Below are 26,087 nucleotides of genomic sequence, written 5' to 3' on the forward strand. Positions count from 1 at the left end.
ATCCAAAGCTCCCCTTGCACAGAACCCTTGTGTAACAACCAGCTTGTTCCCTTTTCTATACTTTTAAGGCTTGCAGTTTATCCTATAGGCATTTTTAGGACTTGGGTAAGGAAATTCCTTTGTGGTAGGAATAAAGAATCTAAAGTCATTACCAAGTGATTAACAAAGCCAAACCAGCAGAGTGGATCTAGCGCATCATCTCTTTCCTTCTCTCCTGTGAGTTTGCTCTTATCTAGAGTGGCCGGAAGCCTCTTAAAATGTAGCTCTTTTACTTTTGGTCAGTGTTAGCTGTTCTGATACATTTACAGCCAGAAGTGCCTTTTCTGAATTTCCTTTTCTATTGTTTCTTGATAGTAATAATGTAACAAGGTTATAAGGTTTGAGCAGTGTTAGCTTGGTAATAGCTCTTCTCACATGAATGCCTCCCCAGGAGATGCAAAGTTGAGGGCAAATTCAGGTTTTTTTCTTTTCATTTTGCTTTCACTATCTTTCTTTTCTGTAGACCTTTCCTTAAACCTCAAAATGAATAACTGAATAAAATGTGATCTTAAATCTATTTAAATTTAATATAAAAAATTTATATTCTTTAACTTTTGTAGTCTGAGTCAGGCCTTCTGTAAGATTTTTACTGGTAAGAGGAAAGATTTTGTTTAGTTGCTTGAGGCTGACTTGTGCTCTCTCTTCCTATCTCCATCTATCCATAACTCTGTATGTACGTATGTGTTATGTGTATTTTTGTATATAGGTAGGTAAGTAGGTAGATATTTGTAGCTTTCTGCCTTCTTGGTGAAAGGTGAAACTCTAGTTATCTCTTTTTCAAAGCTAAAAAAAATCTGCAGTACATTTTTTTATATGGAGATAAGAGATGTTTTTGGCTAACCAAGAGGGGTTCTAGACTTTACCATATAAATGAGGTAGTTTGCTCCTTTCTATGTTGTTTAGCCTCATTAATTCATTTTTGCCCCTAAATATTAGATTAAAAAAGCCAAAACATTTTTATGGAATACCATTTGTATAAAAGATGCTATAATTAATGAAGTTGAATTGTTTTCAGTTGCTCTTGTGCTTGTATGAATGAAATCAGAGAACAGAAGAGCCATATTGGACACTAATTCACAGCATAACAGAGTTCCTGGCAAATATTAGTTAGATTTAAAAAAGAAGAAAAATTAGAAATTTCGGAACTTATTAACCTGATCCAAACATAGAAGACTTAAAAGCTCTGAAGACTGTCTGAGAGGTAAAATGATGCATTTTTAATGCATGCTTTTGAATTTGGGGTTTTCCTCCATTCACCCCACTCTGCTTGAGACTACTGTGTGTGAACAGCATTTTGCCTGCTTCATGGAGTTTTCTTCCCTTTCCCTGCTTGGAAGTAGTTTCAGGATGGCTCCCTGGAGAGTCACTAATGAAGCATGCATGTGTTGTTGCAGTTTAGTGATTTAAGCAGGCTGATTTTTGCCTATTAATGCTGGTCTGGTGATTTTCTTAAGCATAAATTTGTATAGAAAGTAAAGAGTTAAAAACAGGGCTGTGAAAGGCTTTGGCAACCTAGAGGGAGCTAGCAAGCTCCAGCAGTGACTCATTCTGCTTGTGTCAGTCAGATAAGCATCAGCATCTGTCATGAATGTAGGCAGGTAGGGTTAAACTCAGAGCATGCACAGAGTGAGGAGCAGGGAGCCTGCACTGCAGGGGCTGTAATGTTTGTTCCTGGTTCTTCAATTCTCATCAGCCCTTCAGCTACAGGAGATCTATACTGGATCCATGGTAACGGTTTTAGCACACTGCACTTCCATCAGCTTGTAACAATGAGCCATGTTCGAGTTGCTGACTGAAGAGCTGTCTCCTTCACAGAGCAAAAGAGAGCTTAGTAGATTTTCAGTGAGTTTTGGACCTGAGTGATGAAATGTTTAAAAAAAAAAATTTCCTGGGCGGGAACATGATTTAATAAGGTAGGAATTGCACAGCAGGCTTTTACATTCATTCTTTTCACTCACGTAGCCAAACCAGCAGGGAACTGGGGTGCCGTACATCATTTAAAAGAACTTTTGTGTCTTTGACTTAATTAAATTGCAGCAAAGGTTAGAAAATGGGCTGAAATTAAACAACTGCAAGTTAAACTGTCACCAATTTAGAAATTAGAGTAAGAAATTATAATTCCTGCCAGTGAAATCTTTATTCAAAGGTGATTGTATCGGAGCCAGACTGCAGTGGTGTCCCACCAAGAGTTCCAAATCCCTAGTAAACTATCTTGGGGAATAATCCTTATTTCTTTTTCTCCCCTTTTCAAGAGCTGTTCAAATTTATTAGCTACAGCTTGTTGAAATCTTCCAGGAACAAGACCAATTTATTGGTAACAGGACCAGAAATCAGTATTGCGAGTGCTTTAGATAGTGAGGATGGGCAAAAATGATCTGTTAGCTGGCCAGCAAGGTAGCAGACTATATTCTGATGTAATATTGTATTCCACTAATTCGGCACATTTAGAGACATCTTTCTTGTTCTAGAAAGATCAGGAACAAATGACCTTTAAATATAGTTGGTATTTTTATGCTGCTTCCTTTTGGTCTTAGTTAACATACCTGTGTTAAAAAGAAAACCAGTTTAACCAGCATGGGAGACATTCTGCCTGCAGAATGGTAGCCATGTTGGTAGCTGAGGGGTTAATCTCTTGTTGCTGTAATACGATTTGAGAGCAGCAGCTCAGTCTGCTTGTGTTAGCAAGATTAAAAGCAGGAGCTGCAGTGCCATTGCAAGCGCTGGATGAGTGGGACCGTTGCAGAGCTAACTGTAGCTGAATTTTGTCTTTTCTCCTTGCTTTTTTCACCAGCTCCTCCCCCCTTCGTTCCTACCCTCAAGTCTGATGATGACACCTCAAATTTTGATGAACCAGAGAAGAATTCGCGGGTTTTATCCTCTCCGCGCCAGTTGAACCCAGCAGGTTTTTCTGGTGAAGATTTGCCATTTGTAGGGTTTTCATTTATCAAGACGCTGGGGATCCTCAGGTCAGAGTAAGTAGAGGTTACTGTTTAAGTGAAAAGGATTGGTAGAAGAAAATTAGTGTTTGGAGCAGGTTGGGGGAGGTGGTGGAAAGCAGCTCTGAACTGGCCTCCACTCTGCTTTAGGAAAGCTGTCGACTTGAAGCTTTATCTGTTGCTGCTGTGATTGTACATCTGATACTGTTCTCTGAGTCTGAAAATGAATTTTCTAAAATCGTGATTTGGTTACTTTCTTTTAGTTAGGGCTGCTGTTGTCTGGAAGGGAGTGGGTGGCTTGATTTCTGGTATTGCAGATCTTTGGAATAGGACTTTTGAGATTGAAGTGGGGGTGTGTTTTATTGGGTCAGAGATGCAGAGGCTGGGCACCACCAGATTGGGTGGGGGGGGAGGAGAAGTAGGGAGGGTGAGGCTGGGTCAGTGATCCACAGATAGAGCTCCAGTAATCTGGGAACATGTGGTGATGGGCCAGTGAACCAGAGATTGAGCTTCACGGAGCTGGCAGGATGTACTGCTAGGTCAAGTTAAATGCTAAGCCTGGGCATTGCTGTATTAGTATATTATGGGGTCAGAGATCTGCATGAACTGTGCTGGGCATGAGCATGTGATGAGATAAAAAGCTCTAGAAAAAAATACCTTTATTTAGGAAGAAAAGATTTTGTAATGAAAACTGAGACAGGGAGAGGAAGAATAGCATAGTGCAAACCCTTTGACATGATGGGTGCATGGCTTCTGGTATTAGAGTGAATGAGAAAGCATTAGTGCAGCACATCAATTTGAGAAGTCCTTACCTCAGTACCAGAAGGCCTTTGAGGCTTTAGCTGATTGGGTGACTCAACATACTAAGGTATTATATTTTAATGTCAACCATTGTCTTTCATTGCTGCTAATTAGTCCCCACTGGGAATTAAAACTGACAATATGTCTTAATCAAGTTATAATGTCTCTGTCATGTTGGTTGTGCTACTAAAAGTACTAGAACTAAATCTGGTGGTATTTTGGCATCCCTGATCTTTCCAGTGTTGTGAATCAAGGTTATATGATAGCTAGGCCAGTAATAAGGGAACCACTGACTGTCCTTCCAGTAGGTGTTGCCTTCAGGGTAAAGGATGGAGAAGAGGAAGGCGTAATAACAATTGAAAGAAAGAATGTAATCTATCGGGGTGTTATCTAACATTATCAACAGAAGGACTTTTGGGGAGATACATGGTAAATAACATCTGTGGGGTTAAAATCTTTCTCGAATTGTGATGTTGATCTATCCCTACATAGATTTCCATGTGACAGAACCAGAATGTCATTCATGTAACTGTCAGTAGAGGCCCAATACTGGATTTATGTATATTGGTAGAGGTGTGTGTGTGTATTGGAGCCCCAGTACAAAAAGAGAGCATTTGAGGTTAAATCTCAGGTGCATTGGCGTATCTCTGGTGTTTAAAGGTTCAGTTTAACATAGGTGCTGCAGGTCAATGCAGGTCTGTTTTCTCAATGATATTTTGGATAGTAGGTGGTACATCTGACAGATAAACATGTCTGCTGGTGTTTAATTTTGGGTTTTAGTAGTAGAATAGTAAGGGTTCAGCTGAACTGGGCCAAAATGTAATATGTGATGGGGGAATTATGATGGCTGAAGTCATGTTGCATTGTCTCTTGTATTCTCGTTTCTCTCATGTTGGAATACAAAAACAATGTCTTATTAAGATTATTTTGGAGAAAAATTAAGTGTAAGAAGATTCTGTTTTAGGACATACCCTCCATAATTTCAAACAGGTTTTTTATAAATTAATTTTAGGCTTTGCATTGGCAGCATGCTCTTGCTTTTTATTTAAGGAGGGGCTATTAAATATGAGGACTGTATGAAGACTCCATTATGTCATTTATTTCAACTAGCACAGTAGCTAGTGAGCTCCCTCTATCCTGTTGCTGGTGCCTGAAGTAAGCATGACTTCTTATTTATGATGAAGTGCCTACTCTGCTTTATAGAGCAAATAAGATATATTACCTGCCCCAAGGCATTTAACAGCCTAATTCCAGACAGTAAATGAGCGAGAACAATAGATAGTTACAGAAGCAAAACTTAAAAAAGCTTGTGTCCTTGTTAGTCTTAAGTAGGATGCTTTCTTTGGCAACTATGATGTCCTAACTCATTGTTGAAGAATTTCAGGTTTTATTTTACCCCCCCCCATACGTTTGGTTGCTAAGTGATGCAGAGCTGGTCTCCTGTATCTGCAAATGGATAGCTAATGCCTCTGCTGCTGCTCACAGCTTGGCCAAGCAGCTGTAGAGCGTAATTAATTAGGTCCTCATAACTTTCCCTGCTTCTGTTCAGAACCCAGTGGGCAGTAGCCAAGCTGCCAAGGGCCATTCTGCTTTCACATTGCTGCCACTGCTTAGTAAAGCCAGGAGGAGCAACAACTGAGGTAGGCACTTGGATTTCTGGTGGCTACGTAGCACCCCAAAAACAGCAAGGGAGGACTAAAGTAGCAGAAATCTCTTTATTTTCTCTTTTCCTCCCTACTGATTACGCTTTCTGTGCCAGTAAAGAATTTGGGCCAAGGAGCTTGAAGGGTGTCTGGTTTTTCAAATTTATAAGATACCTAGGTCGATACAAAATGGGGAACCCTTAAGCCAGAGGGACATAGCTTGTTTAAATATCTTGGATCCCATCCCCTTCTGAGCAACAGAGCTTGGCACTAGTATGTTACCTCAGTCTTTGCTGGTTAGAGTTTCTTCCACTTCTATCTCTCTCTCAAATATTTGATCCAGCCACTTGTAGATCTCTGAAAAACTGTTTCAGCCCTGGAAAGGGTGGAAAGGGAAGACAAAGGCTTCAAAAGTATGCTGTCATTTGTTTACTGTATTTCACATCTTAATTATATCATTGTTTTGCGTTGAGGAATTTTTAGGTTGGAATAGGCGCTTAAGAGGGAGCAGAAAACAGGTAAAAAACCTGGAGGAGGGGAAGAGTATGGATGATGAATAGAGCATGAGGGATGGAGGAGGGAGACAATTGATTGGGGGGATGGAGGAAAAGACTTGTGTATTGGGGCCAGAATTAGGATAAGGAGCACTATGACATCTAGAAGGAAGAGGCATCAGTTGGAGGCTTCTGAGACTGGGATAAAATAAGGAAGTAGGAAGAGGTATAATACAGGGTGATCTGTGAACTTCCATCTCCTGCACCCTTTTGTTCATTTTTCTACTTTTTCCTGTAGTGATTTTTTTTCTCTACAGAATATTAGAAGAAGAGAAGCCTTTGCACAATGAACATTCCTGCACCATTTGCTTCAGTTCTTCTGAGATCATTAGATAACTAGCTTAAGCAAACTCATTTAAACACATTACTCACAAAGATATTTTTTCCTCTTGAAAATATGGCACATGGTTAACATTTGCTGTCATAGACTTGACTAAGACTTAAAGACTTTCCATTGCAGTTTTCTTATTTATGAGTTGATTACCCTTTGTTGTTAATCAGTTCTTCACACCTCAGAGGAAATTGCAGACACTACTCTGTTGTGCTGAGAAAACTGACCCCTGATTTAACAGTTAATTGAATTAAATATTTTGAGACAGTACCAATTGAGTGATAAGTTTGCATGGTGGCTTTTGCTGTCATATTGAATATGTTTAATTTCTGAGATAACTCTGACTGAAGAGGAATATAACAATGACCTTACAACATGCTTATTTCACATCTTGTCATAATCTGTTGGGACTGTGTAGCTCTATGACAAGGCTTCTGTTAGGTTAGTAAGAATCACATTTCTCTTGATTACTTTCTATTCTTGAGACTTAAAGGTGGTAGGGGTTGTCATGAAGCAATCTTACAATAATTTGCATGAAAGGAGAAATTAACTTCAGTGGTCTTTTTCAGCTTTTAACTGCATGTATCACAAATCCTGTTAGAGACCAGTGTCATGGGAGGCTGAGATGTGCTGATTCCCAATGGTAGGTGGTGGGATTATCCCTTGAGTGGTACACACATTTTTAAGGTATTTCTTAATTTAGGGGTGGTATGGGGGCTGGGAGGAAGGGGAAGATTGCCATCCTTTACTTCCTCTTTTTTTTTTCTTCCCAACAAGCACACTGTACCTGAGAAGCATGCCAAAACCACTTAATGACATGCCAAACTTTGGTCAGAAGATGTCAGTTGAGAGTAACAATGCACTCTGTCCTGTCTTGTCACTCTTATATTGAATAGGGTGTCATCTCAGCATTTTCAGTCTTCTTTCATAGATTCTACCCTCTTACCCCCTATGTTGTACATCTAGACCTATTATCTGGCTCTCCAGGAAAAATGTATGAATTGCAAAATGGCCTCCACTATATAATGAACATGTTCCTTTTAAAAAAGCACCAAGGGAAGAAACTGAAGTATCAAAATGAAGCAGTGCTGCAAGTGGAACGTGTATCCCTGTCTTCATTAGAACTGGCTAATGTTTACAGGGTTAGTGCCCGTGGTTCAAGCTGAATCAAGAAGGCAATGGCTAATATAGATGTATGATTCTTTTAAAAATGCCTTTAGCTGAAATAGTTCAGAAATCTAAGGTTAATATTTTAATGCCAAAAATTTGTCAGAACTATCTCATTACACATTTGCAGCTACTTGCATTTGTATGAATTACATTTTAAAGCAGATTACTTAGCATCTTTTTTGGTTAATGTGCGCTTTACTTTTTATTTTTAGGCTGTTTTTCTCAGCTATCCATTTTTAGCTTTGTATGCTCAGCTGTGATGGGGTTTAATAGGCATTTTTCTCAGATGGTTGGTTGCCTTTTTTCTGTAGGAGTATAATGAAATTGATTTTTAAAGATGATAATCTGTGGGATTGGATTTATTAGACTAGTGAGGATCAACCTTTTTGGCAGGTATGCCACAAGTTAGCCCTGTACTCTCATTGAGGGCCATCCCTGATCCCAGCCTGATCTGCTGCTCTGCTTTTTGCTCCTTGCCCTATCTGCTGTTCTGCTGCCTGCCCTCTCTCTGATCTGCCATGTGCTACACAGAGGCTGCCCATGCCACTTGTGGCACACATGCCACAGGTTGACCACCCCTGCATTAGACTACCAATAGAACTAAACCTAAAAAAGTATTCACATTTAAGATTTATTCTTTTAATAAGTTTTGATCATATCCTGTCAGTTGATATGGGAGGATTCATTCTCTTAATAGGTTTATTTCTTTATTAGATAACTTTAAAAAGATGTAATTGGATTAGAAGTTTCCATATGGTTTGGAATCAGTGGACTCTGCTATATTTACATGTTCATATTGGGACTGGGTTTTCAAATGGCTTTGGTGGCACTCCTTAAGATCTAATTTGTTCTGTATGTACAGCTGTAGCAGTTTCATAAGTCCATTTTTTGCCTTGTGTGTGATTAATACCCTGTGTGTTTCTGTTAACTGGGAAGTACATCTTCTCAAAAAATGGTGGTAGTGGAATCAAACTTTCCTTGGTATAAGAAGAGATACTGTTGCTGTGTGTGGCTCTGTGCAAAGAGCTGCTTGAAGCTCATTTCTCTCCATGGGGATAACTGGAGGCATACCAAAGCTGTGGCCAGGAGAAGCAGGAAAGCAATGTGTGGGCAGACTGCAGGTTCTTTTATTAGCACCTTCATTGTACATCTAAAATCTCAACAGTAAGTGAGCACTAGGCTTCTTCTATTAAGTTTGGCTCCATCATTAACTGCTTAACTATCTAGTTTGAATTGTGTTGTGCTATAGAGAATAGTGTCTGTTGAATGCAGATTTTTTATGATTTTATATTTAGTTGTGTTTTAGAATCAGACTGTAAAAAAACCCTTTTTGTTTTAAACTACAAAATCTGCTCAGCATTGCAAGGAACGACTTGTAAAGCTTTTTTTAGAAGGAATTTAAAACCAACTGATATGGTTATCTCTTTAACTCTCTCTTGTGGGCCTCTTGGCTCCTAAAGACAATGTTACTTGATTTTCTGGAGTCAAACAGCAGCAAATTCTGTAATTAAATAGATTTTCCTCATGAGTCACAAATTATAGGGGGAATTCTGAAGTTCTGAAATGTGGGTAACCATATCAGGTTTGATTAGGCCAGAAATGGGGCATTTAGAGGTGGACTGGTTATGGTTTGAATCCTTCAGTAATAGAGAAGAAGCTAAGCGGAAGGAAAATCAGCTTGCTGTGGATCAGGGCAAGGCCTGTTGAGCTTTCAAGTGTGTTTTTTAATGCTATATTTTTTCAAAAGTATTTAATGTTGTGCAGCAGGCAATGAATTTTCAGAAAACTCTAACTTCTTGAGTGGGTAAAAATATTTTGACTTTTGGCTTCATCACACTTATAAATATGTACAAGAATCATAAAAGAATGCCTGCCATGTCTCTCATTGTTTTACATAATGAGAGGAGTTACAAGGTGTTTAATGACATAAAGTGTTGATTGACCTAGCTGTTATACCATAGTACTTGCTTTATCTTTAATTTAATCCTAGTGTTTGCTAGGGGTTAAATTAGGCTGTTTTTAAATGGAGATTCTTGTACCCTTTTTTTTTCTATATTTATGCATTGTTTGGCTTTATTCTTTTAGGTCCGTTGTTCCGAGTTTGGACTCTCCAGCCAAAATCAGCTCCATGGAAAAGAAACTCCTTCTCAAGAGCAAAGAGCTCCAAGACACCCAGGACAAGTGTCATAAGGTATTTATTTATGCGATTGGCCATCCTCATTGCTCCAGGAATCTACAACCAATGTATGCCAAGGGATCTGTCAGATGCTGCTGATCGTCAGGATCTGTGCTGGGCAAAGTGCTTTTCCTTCAGTGAAGTGGCTTCCTGTTCATTACAGAGGGAAATGACTTTAGGCTATGCCTTTGCTCTAGATACATTAATCTTAACAAGAGGAAGCTCTGGATTTTAAACAGCCCTTTTCTCAGCATGACACAGACAACTGCTTCTTCCAGCAGGCGGCGTTTATTCCTCATCAGTTGCAGCGGTTTCTGTTCTGAGTGATACAAGTCTCTCTTCCTAGTCCTTCAACTTCTACTTATGTAACTGTTGCCACTTCATTGATTACAGTGAACATTTTATAACAGTTACGGTTCCTGAGTAAAAGGAACTCACTGGAGTCTTTTCAAACTCACTGCTTTTTTGAGACTTTTATGAGTGCAATTATTTGTCTCCCTGCTCTGTGCTGGATTTGACCATTTGTCCCTCACAAGGAGATGGGGGGGAACCATCTTCTGGTCCAACATGGATTTGGGATAAAGTTAAAGTGATCCATCTCTGCAAATCAGGTGAAAAATGATTGTGGCTTCTTTGCTAACTGGGGTTCGAAGAATGACTGAATACGAACAAGCAGCTTGAATGAATGGGGTGACTTAGACTTACTTCCTGTCCTTAAGAAGAACTGTGAATTCCCAGGAGCAGACACAATGGTATTGGAATTTAAACAGCATTTGGAGAATTTATTGCTAGGATCTCTGAGACTGAAATTTGTCACATGAGGTACACTAAAGTTAGCAGCTAAAAAAGCCTTTGAAATCCCTTTTAATCTTTCAATTTTGTTGCAGATGGAGCAGGAAATGACGCGATTGCACCGGAGAGTGTCAGAGGTGGAGGCTGTACTTAGCCAAAAGGAGGTGGAACTGAAAGCCTCTGAGACCCAGCGATCCCTCCTGGAGCAAGATCTGGCTACCTACATCACAGAATGCAGTGTGAGCCTTTACCCTTTTCCCTCTGAAGGGTTACATCTGACGGTCTCTAGCTTTCTGTTCCATAGAGGTTTCAGTGCAGTACATGCTAAAGAGAGAAGATGCAAGAGGAACAGTTGTCTATTGAAAATGGAGCAGTAAATTGTTTTCAGCGTACAGTTAGATATAATTTTATTTAAACTCGGATGATGTTGTTAGAATATCATACAGTAATAATTACAAAGTAGGTATAACTGATTTCTTGCTTGCCTTGAAGCACCCTGAGGTGGTTTTGTTCTTGACCTTCTAGCAATGTTGTACTTCTTTGGGGTTCTGATTTTAGCAGATGGTGGAATCAAAGGTGGGGTTAGTCAATCCAAGTGTAGCTAAAGTGTTTCAAGAAGTGAAAGTGCTGACTCAAGATGTAGCATTCTGAGTTCAATCTGATCCAATTCCCTAGCATTGTGGTATGGGCACTGTAATGACAGATGCTGCTTTTTAAATGGGATTTAAAAGTGAAGCCCTAAATCTGTCTTTAAAGAGTTTTTGGCACTTTATACAGGACCAGGGATGTCTGCCCAGTTGTCTTGGCAAAATTTCAGTGAGGGTGTTTACGTTCTACATACCAATGCTACCTTTTATTTTCAGCTGCATATGATATTCTTCTGTCTTCCTTTCCCTCTCCCACCAAAACTTTAGCGTGCGGATACTGGTGGTCTTTAGCATGTTGGTGTAGATAACTGCAGTGTTAGCAGTAAAGAGGTCACTGAATTTTAGAGGTGTGAGAGGCATTTCCTATGGAGTATACTTCATTTATCTTAATAGCACAGAAGGCATTAATGTATTTGTGTAAATGGAAACTTTATAATTAAATAATGCATATTAGGAAACATATCTGAAGTTGGGTTGAGCTATGGGTATTTTATAATTTCTACTGTTTTACATGACTGCAGAGTTTTGGGATCTTTCTGGATGAAAAACAATAAATAAATATATGTAGGTTGCAAGACTGTTAGTCTGTCTTGAAGTCCTAAGCAAAGATTAGAAAGCCTGAAACAAAAGAAGTATTACTACTATTAATAGTAGGTACTCCTACCCTTTAACAAAAAGTTGAAGGACAAGCAGAGGATTCAACTTAATCAGCCAGTCTGGAGAAAAAATGTCAGTCTTGGTAATAATAGTAGCATTAAGTGAATGATGGTATTAGGGCCATGAATAAACAGTGCTAGATAAAGTAATTTCAGTAAAGGTTATCTTTTGGATCCTGTGTTCATTCTTTGACTTCAAAGTTGATTGGCAGTAATAGGGTTTGAATAAAAATCTTAGTGTTGTAGCTTTTTGGTTGTAAGCGAGCTGTTTCTATCCACATAGAAAAACTGAAGTTCAATAGCAGTGAATTTTTAGGCTTGGTGTCTCAATTTATATTGACTCGTGTTACTCAAGGAGAAGCTTTGTGTTCCTTTATTTGAGGATATTTCTTATACAACAATGTGCAAAGGCAAAGAATCTGTGTATTGAGCATTTTGCTTTCTGCAGAGCTTAAAGCGAAGCCTGGAACAGGCACGGATGGAGGTGTCTCAGGAGGATGATAAGGCGCTACAGCTTCTTCATGATATAAGAGAGCAGAGCCGAAAACTGCAGGAGATCAAAGAACAGGTATAACTGCTTCTCTGGGTAGCAGAGTGCCTGACAGTATATTTGCACTGCTTGTATTTTGCACTTCTGATGCTAGGAACACATTTTGGCATATGGGCACACAAGTTACTATCAGGTAAGTTACCATGAGGTACTAGAGTGTTAACTTAAAGTGCATCTACAACCTCCTGGTAGCTGATTATATGCATGCTCTTACTCTGAAGTAAATGTGAGGCAGCTTCCCCCCTCAGTAAAATTGCCTTATTTACTGCAGGGTAAGAGCATGTACTTGGTAATGCAGAGCAGCTGATGTACCTTAAGTTCACACCTCACTTACTTTAGCTTATCTTTTTGGGGCCCATGACCTCACTGATGGGATGCAAAGGCTTCCACCATGGAGGCATTTAGAGTTTCTTAAAGTGCCTGAAGAGAAAATACCACTTTTGTGTGCATTGAAAGTACACATGTTCTCAGACCTTCTGATGCTTTCTTGAAATATATCAAGCGGATCACATAAAATGTCTTTTAAAAAATAGTTAAAAAAAAAAATTAGGAGAGAATTTTGATATTTTTAATAAAATTGCTGTATTGAAAAAGCACGAGAATTTAAAATAGATAAAGCTTTAAATGAATTAACAAGGTTCCCCTTAGTTCTCACCAGAAGTTCGTGAATCCTTTACAGTGAGTATTTTGAAATGGGGGTGGGAGGAGTAGGGGTGGAAGGTAACCACATGAGATCTAATGTTGTTGTAATTTGACCAACTTAAATTTCTAATTGTCTTACCTTGTTAGTATTTCAAAATACCACCTAGGTTGTTTTTCTGGCTTAGCCTCTTTGCAGGGTAGATGTTTTTTGCAGAGTTATTTTTTGATCTAGAAAAGTGGTAGGAATTCATTAATCCATAGACTTGTTTATATGAAGAAATAATACACACTTAAATGAAAATATGACATTGTGAACAATTTTCAGATTAAAAGTATCGTGGGACAGAATCCATTCCATCCCATTGTTTAATGGAAATGCATTAAATTGAGAGAAATAAATTGCGATTTGCTATGGAGTTCAAACAATTCTAAGCAATTATCTACTGTTTTTCTCCTTCAAAGCACTTTACAAATATTAACTGACTAATTTTGGTAAATGAGATGTGGAAGCATAGAACCCTTGGTAATAGGTCTCTGGACAGGAGCTACTCTTTTATGCAAAATTTAATGAAATGCATATACAACCTCTGGAAGTAGCAGACCTATATGCACATATCAAGTATCCATTCAGCTGATTGTTTTCAAAATGGCAATGGCAAACCTTGCTACTTTGCTGTCTGTTGCTTCATTTGCTGGATTTCTTTAAGTGACTTAGTGTAGAATGTTTTTTGCAATACATATATTTAGATTCGTAAAATTTGACAAAGGAAAAAATTATTTTAGGAATTTTAATAAAACTTGTATCCCAACATGACTTGAACTCAGTATCTCTGAACGTACATGTTGGCTAAGATTAATCAGAATATTAAGGTGCTGTAGATGGAATTGTAACAGGTTTTTAGGACCTTTTATGTAGGGTTTCTCTGGGGTTCCTCAAGCTGCATAAAATGTGTTGAAAAATTTCTGCTGACTCATTAACAGGTGGATCTTGGAAAATAAGAGAGCCTGGCTTATTTGTTTAAGGCAGAAAGAACATAAAGGGTGAGAGAGATCTGATCCTTATGATTTCCTCTATAGAGGAGCCAAGCTTGTGGAGAAACCTGCTTGGGTAATATTTACACAAAAAGACAAATCTCAGGAAAGCTGTTAAAGCTCAAGTATTTGGTATTTTCAAGGCAATGCCATCTATTCACCGTTAGTTTGGAAACTCAATGGAAAAACAGAGTTGTTCTTTCTAGTTTGGCTTCTGGTAATAACTTGACTATGTATATTTTCATTCTGACAGTTTTTAATCTCTGATTAGCCTTCATGTCTGCTTCTCAGTGTTCAGGTGTTCAGTGTCTGTTGCATTCCAATAAGATGCATGCCAGAACATGTTGTAGGTCTTAGGTTGCATGGCATGTTCCTCTCACCTAATTATGAAATTTTCTTAAACATGGTACCTTGAATATGGCAAGAATCAAGACAAACTGAGCTATTTAACCACCTCCAAATTATTAGCTTTCTCAAAGGCAGGTGTGGTCATACTTGTAACTCTTTAAATAATCACTGCTCTATAAGTTGAGTGTTTCTCAAAGTACTGACAAGTTATCATCTCTCAGCAGAGCACAAAGCATTCTTATTTCTCTGTAGATCAATTGGTGTAAAAGGAATTTTCTAGAGTAATGTTTATTTTATCACCTCCAATATAAAAAATAAGAAAATGCTTGGGTAGCAAGAATAGTGACAAGGGATATTTGTTAGGAGATTGAGTGAGCTGGATCCTTTGTGTGCGTTATGAACCAGAAAGCCATTCAAGGCCAGAAGACCATTAGTGGCAATTTCCAGTATGGCAGGGTATTAGCAGCACCTCCCAAAGGATGGTCTACTGAGATCAAAGCTTCCTGGGAATCAATACCAGCATCTCTTTATAATATCATAGAATCAGTGGAGATCATGACAGTGTTCTGTGGGCATTTGATCGGGGAGACATGACTGCTTTAGAAGTGTTACGATGAAGTGGGCAATGAGGGTTGTAGCTGTGTATTTGAAAATGGGATGTAATGGGAATACTATAATGGACTAAAACAGAAAGCCAGATATGGGCTCATGTGCAAGGAGTTAAAAAAAAAAAATCAAAAAAAAAAAATCCCTGTTAAATCCTTTGCCCACTTTCATTTTATGTTATTTACTTGTCTAGCACCATTCTAGCTACTATACACATGAAACAATCAAGCTTTTTAGAACAAGGACAATAATGTCTTTTTTTTTTTTTTATATATTGGTTTTGTAAAACACCAGTATATTTCCAGGATTCTAATAATTCTTATTAATAAAAATTACCATTCAACCTGGGTCTGTAATGAACTCCTGAGTGATGATCTGAAGAGCTGTCTGTACCTGATATCACCTTGGATGCACAACCTAACTGGAATACTTAGTTCAAATGTTCCTTTTGTTCTTTGATTTTTAGGTATTAAACTTTTTGGTTTTTTTTCTAATTCCTATGTTTGTAGGGCCCAGAAATAGGGGTATATGTAGAGGAATGGCTTTTTGTAGGGGAAATAGGACTCTCCAGGGACTGTGCTCCAAAGCTAGCATTTGATTATTAGATTACCCGCTTCTCTCTTCAAAAATGATGGAGGACTTTTGTGTTTAGCCTTTTACGTTTCTTTCCATAGTTGTCAAAAAAAAGCCATCAAGTTGATGGCTGGAGGCCACAACACACTTTTTATCCACCTTTTTCCTACTACTAAGGCTTGTGGTTACTCTCACATTACCAGTTTGAGAAATTTTACTTTGAAAAAACAGGCCTCTTCACAGAGGCACTATAACACTAAGAGAGAAATCACATGAAAATAGATTAATTTTTGTTTCAGGATCCATGTGTTTGTTTTTTTAAGTAGATTCTCTCAAAATAGTTTTTCTGGTTATACTTTTGCATGTTTTCTGAGGTATTGGCTTGAAAATAGCAAGAATTATTGGCTCTGCCATGGAGGACAAGCTAGGGAGTTACAGAATGAAGTGTTTTGTTTGGCTCTCCCTTTCATATTGTATTATATTCTTTTCCTGCATGTCCTGTAGTTTACTACTCTTTTTTTTTTTTTCTTTTGTGATCTCTGAAATGTAATACCCCTTTCCTCCCACTACAGGAGTATCAAGCCCAGGTAGAAGAGATGAGGTTGATGATGAATCAGTTAGAAGAGGATCTTATTTCAGCTCGCAGACGTAGTGATCTCTATGAATCAGAGTTGAGAGAGTCGCGATTGGCAGCGGAAGAATTCAAACGTAAAGCTACAGAATGTCACAACAAGCTACAGAAGGTAGTTGAGGCTCCTTGGGAAAGGAGTTTTATACTCTGATTTCTAGAGTGTATTTCTACACCAGAGTTGCATAAAACTCCTTAGAAGCTCAGTGCAGATTGTACAATTGAGAGCCATTTTGTATTAGGCGTGTACTTGGAATAGTTTAATTTATTCCCTGTAAGGCTGTTTACATTTAAACTGCCTAAGGTGGTGATTTTGGGTGAAGTCCAAGGTCCTAAAACTTTTCCTCAAAGTTATATATTTTATATTTAAGTTACAGGCTAAAGACCAAGGAAAAGCTGAAGCAGGAGAGCTGTATACCAAACTGGAGAAGGTATGCTTCAGTAGTGTTACTGGAGTTCGCTGACTGATTCTGTATGAGCAAGTTGTTGCTGGTAAAACCCACAATATCTACGGTCGGTCAGTGGTGTGAACACACTTCCATCCTCACTTTCCTTGTGGGACTGATTGTTCAGTCTGATTTGACTTAAAGCTAGGTCTGGTCAGTCTGTGCTCAATAGAACTACAGTAACCATTCAAAGACAAGCTATTATATGCAGTCCATGTTGAAGCTGGGTTAATGATACACATGGGGTTCCCTTTATGACTACAAAATGGCAACTGAAAAATATGATTATTTTGAAAAATAAATTGCTTTGGTTCTGCATGCATTGTCACACTGAATGATCTGTTTAATGACAGAAATGTGACAAACAAACTAACTGAACTTAATAAAATAGGATCAAGCCTGCATAAGATTGTTTTGGCAGGTTGGAATTATAGGGAGAAACAAAGATCCTGGGAAAAGAGACAAAAATAACAAGTCTGCCATACTTGTGATATACTGGTGACTTTGTTCCCTTAATTTTTTCTCCTTTGCATTTGACTACAGATCAATGCAGAACAGCAGGGCAAAATCCAGGAACTACAAGAGAAGCTGACAAAGGTAAAGTGTATGGGGTAGGAGGGAAATGTTCATAGGAATAATTTCTGTATTAAATCTTCATAAGACTTTCCAGCAAAATTCTAATGCAGAGGAGGGAGGCACTTTGTTTTACGCTCAAAAATAGAATTAGTCACAGCCTGGAGGACAACAGAGGCAGAAAGGGGGGTGGTGGGAGCTGGTATCTGAAATCATTAGAGTTCTCAATATGCTTTCTGCTCTTGAAATGTGTCAACAGTGTTTATTTTTACAAATGAATATGAATCAGAACTGGAATAATGAATACAAAATTTTATTTAAAAGGCCACCTTTGGTGTGTGACATGCAATACACCAGCCTGGCCTTCTGTTTCTGGAGATATCAGGGTTTATTTCTTGTTTGTTCACTAGTGAAAACATCTGTTGGTTTTGGCTTACTCTCTAAGTGATAGAGCAGTTGATGTGTTTTGCTACAAATCAAGTGGTGAGAGTTCAAGCCTTGTTCCACAGTCATACCAAAGGCCATCTTCAGTTGTCTTAACAGTGGCTGGCTACCTGGTCCTGTGGGCTGGGAGGAAATCAAAGACAACTGAATTTGTTGCTAGTCACACTACCTTTTGTGCTGGCTTGCTCTAACCATGCTGGTTAGCTAGACCATCTTTGACCTTGACTTTGCTAGCTGGAAAGCGATTTAGTGATTCAAACAACATCAGCTCTGATAGTAAGGTGAACATTATAGGTGTAAGAGTTCGTGACAAGATTCAGATTCATTAACACTGTAACCTGTCGGAAGCATCCATGGTTTACCATCCATGGTACACAATTTACGATCCATGGTACATAATTTTCTTATCAGTCTACCTCTCATCAACACTGTAATACTAGTAAGCAATCAAAAGGCTTCTGGGAAAATGCATGTTTCAGATAGGTCCTGAACTAGATGTTTATTTTCTGAGGGGAGGGACCTAGCTATAATGTATCACTATGGGAGTTTTCTGAACTTCCTTCAGTTGGCTTGCTTTTTCTCTCTATACAGGGGATTTTGTTATGGGCAGTGAATCTGTAGGGTGAACAGCAGAGGGTAACAGCTAAATGGGGATGACATTTTCATTACAGTTCTCCAACAAATAGATCTGTTTTCAGTGTTTTTTTTATCATTCAGTCCAAAGTACAATCTGCTCCAATGTTTGTCAGCCTCAAAATTGCAGTATGGAGCATAGACTGGAACTTGGATTCCTTCATATGATTGTACATTGTCCTAATTCTAGGTTGCCAGGCCAAGCCTTTATAATGGCTTTATGTAGAATGTTGAACAGCTGAAGTTGCGGTCATTCTATACCTGTATCTTGTACCTTGAAGATTTTCTTTATACCTGTTTGTCTGTAGTAACATTTATTGATTTTTTCCTCCCCCCTCCCCATGCTCTTGCCTTGGCATAGGCTGTGAAAGCCAGCTCTGAGGCAACTGAACTCCTTCAGAATATCCGTCAGGCAAAGGAGAGAGCAGAGAAGGAGTTGGAGAAACTGCAGAATCGTGAAGACTCTAATGAAAGCATGAAAAAGAAATTGCTTGAAGCAGAGGTGAACAGAGTGTTTCTGGCTACAGTGGACTAATCTACAGGAAAACCCTTAATTTAAAGACAATTAATGACTTGCATCTAGGTAGCAACTTGTCATGGGGAAAATGATCTTAGAAATTGATCCGTTTTTCATTCTTTTAAATATATATTTCTCTGAAGAAATCTAACTAGGGTGATTATTTCATTTATTCACGAGGATACAAAATGAGTGCATGGCAAGGATAAGAGATTTTGGGAGAGGGGTGGTTGTAGAAGCAGGAGAGGATTGCATACTGATTGCTTCAGCTGACTTTTCCTGAAGCCTGCTCACTGCTACATGTAATCCAGACTTGGTTATCTTCAATAGCAGTTTATAATTGCCCTGCAGGAGCGCCGCCATTCTCTGGAGAATCAAGTGAAGAGGCTAGAGACTGTGGAACGCAGGGAAAACCGACTGAAGGAAGATATTCAGACAAAGTCTCAGCAGATTCAACAGATGGCAGAAAAAATTCTGGTGAGCAGAGATAGAAATGAAAGATAAAGTGTAAGAGTATAGAAGAAGGGTGTGGGAAGGGAAAAGATGGTGTGGAACTGAAGAAAATCAGTTGATAATATACATTTTATCTTTTAAATAACTTCACTGCTTAAATTCTATATCCTGTAGCTTTCATTATAAACCAACTCCACACACCTCTTCCCAAATTACTATTCTAAAATAACAGTTGCCTCAATTGAATTAACTCACTAGGATAGTGTTTGTTTTCTAATGACAATTTCAAATGCATAACTTTCTCAGGTAAGTCCTGGGTTGTATAATAATGAAAACATTAATCGTTAGAGTTGAGATGAAATTGCAAAGGACTTCATGGGTCAGATGTTTCTGAAACACGTTTTGGAGTAGAGGAAAATTAGTCATCTAAACTGTTTTTCTCTGAAGATATTTGTCAGAGATCCATTTTCACCCACGCAGCTTCTTCCTTTGTTATTGTTGACAATTTTCTCTCTTATTGTTAGATCTGTTAAGTCTTTGTGGTTTAGTTTATGGTTAGCTGGCTTTTTTTAGTCCTTTTAGTCTAAAGGGAATCAAACAGAGGTACCAGTGGTACTTATACTTTCCTGCGGGTAGGAAGCCATAATTTTGACAGGGCATGTAAATTAATTTGTGGTACTCCTGACTTCTGTTTGTTAAATAGCCATTCAGACAGTAGGTTTTCCTTTGCAGTATAGAAGGCAGGACCAAACCTACCAAGCAAAAGGAAGTGATGTTTTATTACAGGTATGTACCAGGTACTAACTGGTGCATACCAGATCCCCCAAAATATGACTGTTGTCTTGGGAAAATGCTCCTAGTGAGACTTCTTCTAGGGATGAAGTATATTTTACATTGTAGTGTTATATCATTTCTTATGAGTATATGAATCATCTCTCATTAAGCTACCTTTCTACAGTGCTTGAGGAGGAGAACAAAAAGATATAATGCGAGTTTAAAAAAATCCTATGGAAGAAGTGATAAAATGGCAAATGTATCTATTAGGAGACATGAGATCATAATGAATTTAGCATCCTCTTCATAGCCTCTTCATTCCAAAAATTAGATTAGTGGCAGTGTCATTACAAGGGAGGGTGGATTAGTATTGTTGCAAGAGCAGTATCTTGGATTTGGTATCCTTTATTAAGCTAAATAAAGATGAGACTAATCTTAAAGTGGGATAAATATGGGCCCCATTTTTTTTCTTTGCTTTTTTTTTTTTTTTAAGTCTATTAGGATTACTAACATGTTGAACATACTGAGGCAGGTAATAAGTCCATAAAAATAGTACTTTTTATTGATATTGGTCCCAGCTATAGGAGAACCTCAGAAATGTCCTGTACATAGGTCGAATGTTAATGCAATTCCATTTCTTGAAGTTAGTAGGTGATCCATAATTGCTTTGAGAGAGAGTTGCATTTATGGACTTTTAGGATCAGAACATTTGAACACCAAAAAAAGGGAGAATAAGTCCTTGGCAGTGTTCTTTCTTTCAAACTATTTTGATAACATGAAGGCACTGTAAGTGGGAGACTACTGCTTAGCTGGGCAGTGAGCCAGTTTTATATTTAGAAATTGTGTAAAACTTTGACTTGCTTCATAAGCCACTTGTGTGTGTTTGAGCATTGTTGCTTGGATTTGATTAAATTCCCTATGGGGAAGAAATGCAAGAGAATGCAGATATATCTTCTAATTGTTTCACCATTCCCTACATTTTCAGGCAGAGTATTGGGAACCTACAATAACCTTGTATATAGTAGTTTCTTTGAGATTTCTACCTTTGGTTCCTCCAGTGTTGAAGAATATTAGGCCTCTTCGAAAGACAAAGAAAAGAATAAAGAGGAAGGTTGTTTTTCTTGAAGTTAGGGGGTTCTTTTTATGGTGTCTGGTGTTGTTGCTCTTCTGTGTTGTGAGTTCTAGACTGCTCTGAGGAAGGGGATGATTTTCTCTATCCCTCTTAAACAAATTTGTTTTAACCAATGCTGCCTTTGATTTCTTCTGGAGAGAAAAGAACTGGCAGGACACATGTACTTGTATCTGAATATTATGGATTTATATTGGAATCTCCTGTACTGAATAGAAGTCTTTTCTGAGTTCTGTTGTGGTGGCACAATGAGTAGGATAGTGATTGGAACCTAAGATTATATATATTCCTGTTGAAAGGTTGTTTAATCCATATAGGACACTTGGTTGTATTATAGCTTTGTTTTTTCCATGAGGACTTTGACAAAATTTGGGGAAATGGGGAGAGGATGGATGAAGATACAGGAACAGAGATGACCTCTGTTTCTTCTGGTTATGAGGGAAGAAATACCATATTTACTTGAATACAAAACAAGGTTTTTTCTTCCAGTCAGCATGGAGTGGGGAGAGAAACCCCTTATCTTACATTTGAATACAAGGAAACCTCAGTAATACATTGTCTGTCATTAAACTGCTGCATGTACTCAGTAACAGAAACCAATTATGAAGTTGGTCAAATGCAACCAACACTGAGCATGACTGTAAAACACATAGCCCATATTAAGCAAACATGCTGATGAGAATCTACCACTACTTGAAATGTTGTGTTTCGGGCCAAGTCAGCCAAATCAGTTCTGAATTCTATTGACTGAGCAGGACTTCTGGTCCCAGGATGGCGACCAAGGGACAGGGCACTAGTCAAGGGGTGGGGCTACCCTTGCAGCCCTTGACAGCTTGCCAAAACTCATTAAGTGGCCCTCCTGCTGAAATAATTGCCTGTCCCTGCTCTAACTACACTAAGTCTGCAGCTTTCTTTCCCATTTCCAATGATTCTTGTTTCTTCACCAGCCTTAAATGTCTGGCAGATATTGCCAAATGGGGCCCTAAACAGTTTACCCAGAATCCCTCTGTTGGCCCCTTTCTCAGTCTGGTGCATATGATTAGTGTGGCCCTGCCCTCCATGAAGTGAAGCTGGACTGGGTTTCCCTATCCCTCATCTGCATATACATTTTTGGAGGATCCCAGATCACATGATCTGGTTCCAGTCATGAGTGGGCAGCATGGTTCTTTTGGGGGGGTATGTGGAATACACGCGCATAGTGAACAGTGCTGAGCTCTGGGATCACCATGACTTGAAATCCCATTGATTGTTGTGGGGCCAGCCCAATGAACTATCTAGTAAATCATGATCCTTTTGGCTTTGGATTTAATATCATGAATAACCTGGCAGGGGAAATACCATGAGCAGATGGTGATAGGCGAAATATGCTGACTAAGGTAATGCAGTTAAAATGGCACTGTGTAGTGGAGGGTTGCACCCTTGTCTGTTTGTAGACTGGACTCCCTACAAGATCCTCATAGTTAGCTTCCCACTGGCCAGCTTCCAGTGGGAGGATATCGGCTACATGCTGATTTTATGGAAATGGGACACTCCTTCCTAGCTTGCTCCTGTGGCCATATGGCTGAGGGCAAGCCAAACTTGGGGGCATCCAAACCCCATGTCTCTGGGCTTGGGCCTACATGTAGGACACCTGTCAAAGGATTTGGAAGTATCTGAAGCCCCAGGCTAGGGTGGAGGATACTTGCTGGTAGCAGGACCACGTATGGTTCTTGGATGATAAATGGATTTGGACCTGATCTGGCTAATTTGACCTGACACACGAAAAATTTTCCTTAAAAAAAAAGAAAAGAAAAAAAAAGTAGTATAGTTGTATGTATAACAATTTATATGTACAGAAATAAATATTTTTGCAAACAAAAAGAAAGAATAGTTTATACTGTATATACTTAGGCCGTGTGTAGATTAAATGGGGGCCCTAAATTGAAGCGGTGGGTTTTTAAAAACACTGTTTCAATTTAGGACCCTTTAAATCCCCATGTCGTGCACACACCCTGCTGACGTACCTGCCCCTCTGGTGGCAGGGCGGGGAGGGGAGGGAGAGCTGCCACCGGGTGGAGTGGTCCCTGGGCTTCTGAGGCGAGGGCTGGTGCTTCCCTCTGTGGCAGTGGCAGGGCCCCCCCCCCAGTGGCACCTGGCTTGGGCGATCCTGGGGGGCACTGCAGCCACGGAGGGAAGCACCGGGCCCCCTGCAGGCAGGCAGGCTCCAGGGGGGGTGGGAGGGAAAGATCAGGCTCGCCACTTTTCTTAGGCGGAGTCTGTCTTCCCGGGCTGCTGCCAGGCTGCCTGCGGGGCTTTCTGCACAGCCCCTGAGCTGCACGGAGCCCGGTGCTTCACTCTGTGGCTGTAGGGGCAGCAAACTAAAACTCCTCAGAGGAGTTTGTTTGCTGCACCCCAAGTCATTTAAGGCACATTATGCTGCTGAATTTCCTACAGTGGCTGTAATTAACGTGCAGTATGCTGCCGACATATGCAAACACTGACATCATTAAAGCGGTGCAAAAGCATTTAGCCTGCCTTAAAGTGATGTGCATACATGCCCCTCATTTCGTCTAAAGGCAGCCATAGATGCCAAAGTGCTTCTTAAAAGTCTGTTTATGAAGTACCTGTGCTAAAACTTTCAGCAGTTAAAAAAAAAAAAAAAAAAAAGTAACATGCATCAATTCTGATGAACTGAAGCTTATGGGCATTATATGACAGTTACTGCACCTGTTTAATATTAAGATCATTACTTTCAAATTTGTTCCTTGGTTCTGTTTGTTCAGGGGGAGAACAGGGTCTGACAGCAAGGAGAGGGATAAGGGGCTGCAGGGGAAAGTAGAGGACAAAGGAGCTACCTGACCCCCAGATTTATTTTCCTTGCTGTAGCAGTGGGAAGGAGGCAAATTCAAGGCAAACCTCCAAAAATTAGATTCTATACCTGGAAAATTATAACAAATTTATACATTTTCTATATATAAAATCCAATTTTTGGTGGGTTCTTGTACTCAGGGTCATCTTATATTTGAGTAAATATGGTAGCCATTCTGTTTATTAGAGAAAAATGTCTGAAAGCTTGCTTTGCGGGAATGATCTCTGGTTGCACTTGATGAGGCCTGCTGGATTAACAGAATTGCAGAAAGGAAATATCTAGGCCGAGGTGTATAAAAGTTAAAGGGCAATTTAGGTTTTGCTGTTTGGCTTCTCATGGTGGATTGTAGGACATGGGGCAAGAGGGAGAAACCCACCTTGACTGCAAAATGCCATTGCAGAAGAAAAATCCGGTGGTAGTTCTGATTGGCGAATACATTGCCAGGACCTAGACCAGTGGTTCCTAACCATTTTTTTTTTTTTTTTTTTTTTTTTCCCCGTGTCTCGCTGCTGGGAGCAGAGTATGGCAGCAGCCCAGGGGCGGGGGGAGCTCCCGGTGTGCGGTACGGCTCGTCTTTTTTGTGCAGTGCCACCAGCACTGCCCTTGTGACCCTCATTTGGGTCATGACCTGGGATTGGGAACCACTGAACTAGACCATGTGTGAGCTGAATTTGACATCTTGTTGCTGGGAGAGTTTCCAATTGCAGAAAATAGTGATTTCCCCTCCATGCAGCAGTTTAGGCTGCTACATGTAGCTGGCTCCATCTAGATAGCTAATTTTTGATGGACTTCCTTATGTTTTATAGCTTGTAACAGAGGGTGGCTACTGCAGTGACTGGAGCAAAGAAAGCTTTGTGTTATTCCCAAGGTAGCTTCCTGAGATCAGAGGAAGGAAGATCAGAGGATAAAAAATGCAAAGTGCCAGATGAAGAAATATCAGGGAATCATCCTATGCTGTGCAGATAGGAAGTCTAGCAAGTGATTCAGACATGATCCAAATCTGGAGCTTGCTATGTGGCAGTCCATTGATTGATAGATCTGGACCTGCCTCCTGGGCTGTAAAGAGACTTAGAATGGTAAACTTAGCCAGGAAGAAGGATAACATTCTTCAAATTCTCAACTGTTGAGAGGAAACCTTAAGAGAGACTATAGAGCAGAATTGTCCAACCTTTTTGAATGTGGGACCGGATCATGAACTTTTTATCACCCAGTGGGCCAGCGAGCATATTCAAACACTCTCTGTCCTGGGCCAGAGAGACCCTGCCTGTGCAGCCCTACTGCACCTGCCTGTTACTACAAGGTTCATGGTAGCTGCTGGTGGGCAGGGGCAGGAAGGACCCATTCTGCATCCAGCCAGCTACTGCCCCAGAGACTGAAGGGAGAAATAAATAGCTTCACATCCCCATCCCCCGAGCAGTGCAGCCCCACGAGCCGGCACTGCCTGAGGGGGGCTGGAGTGAGGCAGCCGCTGCACCGCAGCCCCTCACCTGCACAGCCCCACACACCGTGGTGCCCGGCCGCCTGCACACGCAGCCCTGGCGGCCTTAGCGTTGCAAGCCCAGAGCGCAGGGTCCAGCAGACACTGGCTCCCGCCACCTTGATCCGCAGAGGTCACGCCAGGATCCCGCCTGCCGAGGCCCTCCCGGGGCTGCCCTGCCGACTGCCTGTACCAGGCGCCATGCCCTGTTCTTGCCCCGCGGCTGCTGAGCCCGGCGGGTCCCTGGAGGTGGCGGGATGCCGGGGGCAAGGGGCCGAGCTGGAGAGAAGTAAAAGCAGGCGCTGTCCCCAGCTCGCCCCGTCAGGCGCGGCTGGGGCAGCCCCGCGCTGCACAGCCCTCGGGTTGCGGCGGCGGGACCTGACTCACGTGACGAGCCCAGCCCCGCAGGGGTGAGCAGCTCCTCTCCCCTCCCCCACCCGCCTGTCCCGAGCAAGGGGCCTCGGGCTTCAGAAAATGGCGGGTTGTATGGCAAGCCATATGTTGGACAAACCTGCTGTAGCTATCGTAAATAATGTCAGGGAACAAAAATGCTGTTTCTCTTATAAAATTAACTTACTTTCAAGACAATGCTGTTTTTACTATGCTCTAAGCCTTAACCACCCTTGTGAGCCAAAGAAAATAAAAACATGAATGTACCACCTAATACAG

At 40.2% G+C, this 26,087-nt stretch overlaps 1 protein-coding gene across 8 annotated transcripts in view; it reads left to right on the top strand.

Annotated features, from left to right (window-relative positions):
- The window catches only part of CIT (citron rho-interacting serine/threonine kinase), a 114,777-nt gene that overhangs the window by 23,906 nt on the left and 64,784 nt on the right, over positions 1 to 26,087 (top strand). For 4 of the 8 annotated variants that reach the window (XM_019493736.2, XM_019493737.2, XM_019493740.2 and 1 more), the window contains exons 10-18: positions 2,831 to 3,011; positions 9,560 to 9,665; positions 10,538 to 10,681; positions 12,194 to 12,313; positions 16,069 to 16,239; positions 16,496 to 16,555; positions 17,114 to 17,167; positions 18,582 to 18,722; positions 19,089 to 19,214. In XM_019493736.2, coding sequence (XP_019349281.1) covers positions 2,831 to 3,011; positions 9,560 to 9,665; positions 10,538 to 10,681; positions 12,194 to 12,313; positions 16,069 to 16,239; positions 16,496 to 16,555; positions 17,114 to 17,167; positions 18,582 to 18,722; positions 19,089 to 19,214 — 1,103 coding nt within the window. Of the gene's footprint in view, positions 1 to 1,265; positions 3,012 to 9,559; positions 9,666 to 10,537; positions 10,682 to 12,193; positions 12,314 to 16,068; positions 16,240 to 16,495; positions 16,556 to 17,113; positions 17,168 to 18,581; positions 18,723 to 19,088; positions 19,215 to 26,087 lie in introns of those variants that run through there. The other 4 variants (XM_014593563.3, XM_019493739.2, XM_019493742.2 and 1 more) reach the window with 2 other exon arrangements.

This window comes from Alligator mississippiensis, chromosome 10 (genome assembly GCF_030867095.1).
Source record: "Alligator mississippiensis isolate rAllMis1 chromosome 10, rAllMis1, whole genome shotgun sequence".
In the NCBI taxonomy this organism is placed as follows: Eukaryota; Metazoa; Chordata; order Crocodylia; family Alligatoridae; genus Alligator; species Alligator mississippiensis.